Genomic DNA, 8,019 nt, shown 5'->3' with positions numbered 1-8,019 from the left:
CCGCTCTGCAGCTCACATGACCTCGTTATCAGAAAGTCACGTGACGATAATTGGGTCATCTGATTGGTGGACGATTTTCCTCGACATAAATAATAAAAAATAAATACAACGAATTGGTAAATAAATCAAATAATAAATAAATGTAAAAATAAAATGTGAAACATGTGCAGTTAAATTAAACAAAATAAATGAATATATAGAAAAGTAAATAAACGAATTACTAAAAAAATAAATCAAATAATAAATAAATGTATAAATAAAAAACTTTATTATTAAATAAATGTGCAGTTCAATTTGAAAATAAAAAATATGCTCATGTATAAAATTAAATAAATAATAATTTATTATTAGTTCATTTTCAATTATTTATAAATTAATTCCTTTGTTTAGTACGGTTTTGAGGCATCGTTTTAATTTTATACTACTTTATTCTTGAGAATATTGGACCCTCTCCTCCATTACATTATTTCACATTTCAGATGCAAATGTTCCTCCAAAACTCAGTTAATAAAATCGACACACTGTTAAAAATAAACAAATAACGTTTAAATTAACCCTGAGACGTTACCTCAGAGTTTTCTTACGGAGAGTAACTTCTACTCATTTTATTAAATATTTCCAGTATCAGTAAAAAAAGTACGAAGCAGAGGTTATTGAAACATTAAAATAAGTTTACAATTGTACAATTATTTATGGAATCGTATATGTTTACCGTCAGTTTTAAAAAAAATGTCTCAACATATAATTCCATTATTTGTGTATTTTCATTTTACAAATAAAGTAACTACCGAGTGGATCTTCTTTATAAACATATGATGTCATGAGTTGAATCTAAATCCAAACTTCGATGATGTCGCCGTCCTCCATGTCCAGCTGAGCCGGCGTCTGTCCGTCCGTCACTTTACAGCCGTCGAAGAGGAAGCGGACCTTCGTCCGTTCAACAGAGGACATCCGGGACAAATACTGAGAGAAGACGGAGACAAGGGGAGAGTCCTGGAGACACACACACACACGCACACACAGGTTATTAGGTCACAGGTTCGATTCCCGCTGCTAAAGAACAAACAGTGAGGTGATGAAGAGTGACAGAGAGGAGCTACTCACTCTGTGCAGAGAGAACTCCTGAGAGGAGTCTCTGTCTTTGCTCTGCAGCCTCACAGTGATGATGTCGCTGCTGATGATGTCACCTTCACTTTTATCCTCAACTGCCATGACGACGCACTCTAAACAACAACAGAAGAATCATGAGGTCATACATTTAGGTCACGTGACCACAATCAAACTGAGGAAGACCATGACACGCGGCTGAGAGCTGAGCAAACACTAAGTAAGAAGAAGAAGTTCCTTCAAGCTGAACTGAACAATCAGCTAATAAAGAGAAGAAGAAGAAGAAGAAGAAGAAGAAGAAGAAGAAGAGCGTGTGTGAGCGTCATGTGACCCACCGATGATGTCGGCGATGCCGAGGCCGAGCTCTCCGACGGTGGCGTCCGTCTGGAGCTCCTCCTCCTCCCTCAGCAGCAGGAGGCGAGGAGGAGGAATGTCGAGGACGATGGACAGCCGGGTCACCACATCGCTCAGAGGGGTCGACTACAAACAAAAACAACCTGTTAAGAAACAAACAGGTGACATCATCTCGTCCTGCTCCGTGTTTTTCTCTGCGTTCGTACCGACAGAACCGGGATCTTGTGGACGTCGGTCCGGCAGCGGATCTTCAGCGGGATCTCACGGACCGACGAGCTGTACGGAGAAACCTGACGTCCGGAGAACGGGTTCATGACGATGACGTCATCGTCGTCCTCGCCGTCCTGGACGGACTTTCTGTCCTGAGGCTCAGGAGACAGGAAGGAGTTCACCGCCCGGAGCTTTCTGTCGATCTCACTGAGGAACACAAAACAAACAAACACACACATACACACATGTGGGTTTATTTCTTGCTGTGTAAAAAAACACTGGTAGAAAGAACACAGCTTAGAATACAGCCGAGTCGCTACAGTTGTTTTCTGTGAGAAACCCCGATCGGCATTAGAAACCCAAGCGACACAAACCACATCTGAGCAAAGAGTCCAGACTCACCTGATCTTCTTCTGGACCTGTCTGGACTGTTTCTGGACCGGACTCTGTGGAGGAGACGGGCAGCGGACGGCTGCTCTGAAATCAACGAGACAAACGTGTTCAGGTTAAATCAACATGACTTGGTTGTTATTACGTCACTGAACTAGAACCTGGAGAAGGTCTGGGTCCAGGTCTACTGACTCACAGTTCTGCTTTCTCCTGCCGGACTTCTGCTTCGTCCTCCTCAGAGTCGCTGAGGTCGACGACGTCGGGTGCCGGCGCTCGAGAAGAAAACCTCGTCCACAAAGTGTCGTCTGCAGCGTCGTCTGTCCAGAGACACAAAGGACCCGCCTCACAGCGTTAAAAGACACCTGATTGGTTGAACTCGGTCTGAGAGTTTCACCAACGTTTGTTTTTTACCTGAGTTTTCCTTTTCAGTGAACGCAGCCGACATCATCGGCTTCCACTGCAGACTGCTGCTCACCTGAGAACAAAGCAGCTGGTTTAGACTTCAGATATAAACATCTTGAGATATTAAAACTTCACGGTGACTGATCTGGAGTCAGCCGTCACTGATCGCCGGATGTTCACCTTGTTGGAGTAAACGGGCACCGAGACGACGGCGTTTGGGTCGAGGATGCGTCTGCGTTTGGGTCGAGGCTTCACCTCCTGCTCACCGTCTGACAGCTGGAGGACAGAGGAGGTGTTCAGGTGCTCTCTATGTAACTGGGTTAGCAATAAGGAGGGTTAGACGACTTCTCACTGCAAACTTATTAGTGGAGTAACTGTTGTTCTCCTTCAAAATGTCTCAAAAGATGCTCAAAAGATCATTTAATTGCTGTTTTGTAGTTGTTTTCCTTTTGTATTATTGTCCATGTGTTCCACGTGTCAGGTTTTACATATTATATCTAAAGTTGTTTCACTCAGGACATGAAGCATTATATTGTTTAGGGGTTAATACAGATGTATAAACAAACATCTCCACACAATCACATTTTCTTTTTGTTGTTGTTGATAATGTATTGTTGTTATATATTATTAAAATACTTTATCAATATTACGTATACATATCTTATGTAGATTTATTTTGTGTTCTCTATAATAAATATAGTGACATTTAAACATTATATAGGTGGAGGCTTCATATATACATATATACATATATACGTATACACGTATACACGTATATACGTATATACACACGTATATATATATATACACGTATATATATACCTATATACACGTATATATATACCTATATACACGTATATATATATATATATACATATATATATATATACATATATATATATATATATACATATATATATATATACATATATATATATATACATACATATATATATATATACATATATATATATATATATATACATATATATATATACATATATATATATATACATATATATATATATATATATACATATATATATATATATATATACATATATATATATATATATATACATATATATATATATATATATACATATATATATATATATATATACATATATATATATATATATATACATATATATATATATATATATACATATATATATATATATATACATATATATATATATATATACACATATATATATATATATATACATATATATATATATATATACATATATATATATATACATATATATATATATACATATATATATATATACATATATATATATATACATATATATATATATATATATACATATATATATATATACATATATATATATATACATATATATATATATACATACATATACATACATATATATATGTATACACAGTTGTGTGAAAAAGTGTTTGCCCCCTTCCTGATTTCTTATTTTTTTGCATGTTTGTCACACTTAAATGTTTCAGATCATCAAACAAATTTAAATATTAGACAAAGATAACACAAGTAAACACAAAATGCAGTTTTTAAATGAAGGTTTTTATTATTATGGGGAAAAAAAATCCAAACCTACATGGCCCTGTGTGAAAAAGTGATTGCCCCCCCCCTGTTAAAACATAAATTAACTGGTTTATCACATCTTTGGAAAGCTGAGTTCAATTATTCTAGCCACACCCAGGCCTGATTACTGCCACACCTGTTCTCAATCAAGAAATCACTTAAATAGGACCTGCCTGACAAAGTGAGGTAGACCAAAAGATCCTCAAAAGCTAGACATCATGCTGCGATCCAAAGAAATTCAGGAACAAATGAGAAACAAAGTAATTGAGATCTATCAGTCTGGAAAAGGTTACAAAGCCATTTCTAAAGCTTTGGGACTCCAGCGAACCACAGTGAGAGCCATTATCCACAAATGGCGAAAACATGGAACAGTGGTGAACCTTCCCAGGAGTGGCCGGCCGACCAAAATGACCCCAAGAGCGCAGCGACGACTCATCCAAGAGGTCACAAAAGACCCCAGAACAACATCCAAAGAACTGCAGGCCTCACTTGCCTCAATTAAGGTCAGTGTTCATGACTCCACCATAAGAAAGAGACTGGGCAAAAATGGCCTGCATGGCAGAGTTCCAAGACGAAAACCACTGCTGAGCAAAAAGAACATAAAGACTCGTCTCAGTTTTGCCAGAAAACATCTTGATGATCCCCAAGACTTTTGGGAAAATACTCTGTGGACTGACGAGACAAAAGTTGAACTTTTTGGAAGGTGTATGTCCCATTACATCTGGCGTAGAAGTAACACGGCATTTCAGAAAAGGAACATCATACCAACAGTAAAATATGGTGGTGGTAGTGTGATGGTCTGGGGCTGTTTTGCTGCTTCAGGACCTGGAAGACTTGCTGTGGTAAATGGAACCATGAATTCTGCTGTCTACCAAAAAATCCTGAAGGAGAATGTCCGGCCATCTGTTCGTGACCTCAAGCTGAAGCGCACTTGGGTTCTGCAGCAGGACAATGATCCAAAACACACCAGCAAGTCCACCTCTGAATGGCTTAAGAAAAACAAAATGAAGACTTTGGAGTGGCCTAGTCAAAGTCCCGACCTGAATCCGATTGAGATGCTGTGGCATGACCTTAAAAAGGCGGTTCATGCTCGAAAACCCTCCAATGTGGCTGAATTACAACAATTCTGCAAAGATGAGTGGGCCAAAATTCCTCTACAGCGCTGTAAAAGACTCATTGCCAGTTATCGCAAACGCTTGATTGCAGTTGTTGCTGCTAAGGGTGGCCCAACCAGTTATTAGGTTTAGGGGGCAATCACTTTTTCACACAGGGCCATGTAGGTTTGGATTTTTTACCCCCTTAATAATAAAAACCTTCATTTAAAAACTGCATTTTGTGTTTACTTGTGTTATCTTTGTCTAATATTTAAATTTGTTTGATGATCTGAAACATTTAAGTGTGACAAACATGCAAAAAAATAAGAAATCAGGAAGGGGGCAAACACTTTTTCACACAACTGTACATACAGTGGGTACGGAAAGTATTCAGACCCCTTTAAATTTTTCACTGTTTCATTGCAGCCATTTGCTAAAATCAAAAGTTCATTTTATTTCTCATTAATGTACACTCAGCACCCCATCTTGACAGAAATGTAGAAATGTTTGCAAATTTATTAAAAAAGAAACTGAAATATCACATGGTCATAAGTATTCAGACCCTTTGCTCAGTATTGAGTAGAAGCACCCTTTTGAGCTAGTACAGCCATGAGTCTTCTTGGGAATGATGCAACAAGTTTTTCACACCTGGATTTGGGGATCCTCTGCCATTCTTCCTTGCAGATCCTCTCCAGTTCCGTCAGGTTGGATGGTGAACGTTGGTGGACAGCCATTTTCAGGTCTCTCCAGAGATGCTCAATTGGGTTTAGGTCAGGGCTCTGGCTGGGCCAGTCAAGAATGGTCACAGAGTTGTTCCGAAGCCACTCCTTTGTTATTTTAGCTGTGTGCTTAGGGTCATTGTCTTGTTGGAAGGTGAACCTTCGGCCCAGTCTGAGGTCCAGAGCACTCTGGAAGAGGTTTTCTTCCAGGATATCTCTGTACTTGGCCGCATTCATCTTTCCTTCAATTGCAACCAGTCGTCCTGTCCCTGCAGCTGAAAAACACCCCCATAGCATGATGCTGCCACCACCATGTTTCACTGTTGGGATTGTATTGGGCAGGTGATGAGCAGTGCCTGGTTTTCTCCACACATACCGCTTAGAATTAACGCCAAAAAGTTCAATCTTGGTCTCATCAGACCAGAGAATCTTATTTCTCATAGTCTGGGAGTCCTTCATGTGTTTTTTGGCAAACTCTATGCGGGCTTTCATATGTCTTGCACTGAGGAGAGGCTTCCGTCGGGCCACTCTGCCATAAAGCCCCGACTGGTGGAGGGCTGCAGTGATAGTTGACTTTGTGGAACTTTCTCCCATCTCCCTACTGCATCTCTGGAGCTCAGCCACAGTGATCTTTGGGTTCTTCTTTACCTCTCTCACCAAGGCTCTTCTTCCACGATTGCTCAGTTTGGCTGGACGGCCAGGTCTAGGAAGAGTTCTGGTCGTCCCAAACTTCTTCCATTTAAGGATTATGGAGGCCACTGTGCTCTTAGGAACCTTGAGTGCTGCAGAAATTCTTTTGTAACCTTGGCCAGATCTGTGCTTTGCCACAATTCTGTCTCTGAGCTCCTTGGGCAGTTCCTTCGACCTCATGGTTCTCATTTGCTCTGACATGCACTGTGAGCTGTAAGGTCTTATATAGACAGGTGTGTGCCTTTCCTAATCAAGTCCAATCAGTTTAATTAAACACAGCTGGACTCCAATGAAGGAGTAGAACCATCTCAAGGAGGATCAGAAGAAATGGACAGCATGTGAGTTAAACATGAGTGTCACAGCAAAGGGTCTGAATACTTATGACCATGTGATATTTCAGTTTTTCTTTTTTAATAAATTTGCAAAAATTTCTACATTTCAGTTTATTTCTGTCAAGATGGGGTGCTGAGTGTACATTAATGAGAAATAAAGTGTGTTTCATTGATTGTTGTCATTGATTGAATGATCCGTCTTGGATCAGCTGGAGAATACATTGTGAAAAAGCTGAAAACTATTTGTTTTAAATTGTATTGCTAACTAGCAAACGTTAACTTTAGCCTTTTTAAATGAGGTTCGGATGTATTCTTGCTATTCTACAGCTCCGGAAGTCCAGCTACAAAGTGTATAATTTAACCACGTTAAAACTTAACGTAGTTAAATCCGTAGTTTAACGGTAACTGTCGTATCACAAGGAAGCTTTGACTAAAAACGAAACCAAACGTGAAGCTAACAGACTGTCTTTTATCAACTACAGGCTTTTATTTTGAAAGAACGTGAGCTTTAGCTAACCTCCCGACTACGTAGATGCTAATGCTAACTCTAAATATAGTTTAAATACGTTTCTGTTGCTTCACACCTCAACTGTTCACTTTTCGCTGGAAGCTAATTTAATCACAGCAACAACACATTTGTTTTTATCGACATAATTCACCAATAAAAGTGTTTTTTAACCGATAAAAAGCAGCAGATCTGTTTTAAACACTCACCGATTCCGCCATATTTGTTTCTGTTTGTTGCCTTCATGGACTGTGGGACATAATAAAGAGGCAGTAGCGGATTTTCCGTTGTCGAGTGTTGGTTTCAGGTACTGTGGGAAATAATTACCCTATGCGATTGACAGAGCAACTTTAGAACTGGTTATTGAGCAGTGGTGGAAAGTAACTAAGTACATTTACTCAAGTAATGTGCGTTGTACAGTTTGAGGTACTTGTACTTTACTCGAGTATTATCTATTTCAGAGTTATATTACACTTCTACTCCACTACATCTTAAATATTTTACTTTTTATTCCACTGCATTTATTTAAGAGCTATAGTTACTTATAAATTGTGATTCATAATAAAACATAAAATTAATTATTTTCCTCAAGGGAGATATTACTGATTAACACTAATAAAATATTAATACA

General features: G+C 38.6%; 1 protein-coding gene across 2 annotated transcripts; it reads right to left on the bottom strand.

Annotated features, from left to right (window-relative positions):
• Window positions 1-245: 245 nt before the first annotated feature.
• Window positions 246-7,629, bottom strand: nfatc2ip (nuclear factor of activated T cells 2 interacting protein). 2 transcript variants are annotated; one of them, XM_076080978.1, is made up of 9 exons: window positions 7,598-7,629; window positions 2,644-2,739; window positions 2,473-2,536; window positions 2,258-2,378; window positions 2,074-2,148; window positions 1,668-1,878; window positions 1,443-1,587; window positions 1,105-1,223; window positions 246-993 (listed from the first exon to the last, which is right to left on the bottom strand). In XM_076080978.1, exons 1-9 carry the CDS (start codon window positions 7,607-7,609, stop codon window positions 832-834), a joined length of 1,005 nt encoding a protein of 334 aa, XP_075937093.1. In that variant the 5' UTR covers window positions 7,610-7,629; the 3' UTR covers window positions 246-831. The 2 variants fall into 2 exon arrangements, with proteins under 2 accessions (XP_075937093.1, XP_075937092.1); XM_076080977.1 differs by lacking the exon at window positions 7,598-7,629 and adding an exon at window positions 4,814-4,987.
• Window positions 7,630-8,019: the final 390 nt, after the last annotated feature.

Source organism: Anarhichas minor, unplaced genomic scaffold (assembly GCF_050575085.1).
Source record: "Anarhichas minor isolate MPS153535 unplaced genomic scaffold, ASM5057508v1 ptg000077l, whole genome shotgun sequence".
NCBI lineage: Eukaryota > Metazoa > Chordata > Actinopteri > Perciformes > Anarhichadidae > Anarhichas > Anarhichas minor.
The sequence above is the reverse complement of the archived record's forward strand: the minus strand, read 5'-3'. Positions and strand labels throughout refer to the sequence as shown.

What these genes read in the sequence shown, in the direction of transcription:
- nfatc2ip (XM_076080977.1), bottom strand. Translation starts at nt 4,951, where the DNA reads ATGGCCGGACATTCTCCTTCAGGATTTTTTGGTAGACAGCAGAATTCA. An exon ending in ACCACCATATTTTACTGTTG is followed by an intron (nt 2,740 to 4,813) that starts GTATGATGTTCC and finishes TCTGTCCTCCAG; the next exon opens with CTGTCAGACGGTGAGCAGGA. An exon ending in CAGGTCCAGAAGAAGATCAG is followed by an intron (nt 1,879 to 2,073) that starts GTGAGTCTGGAC and finishes TGTGTTCCTCAG; the next exon opens with TGAGATCGACAGAAAGCTCC.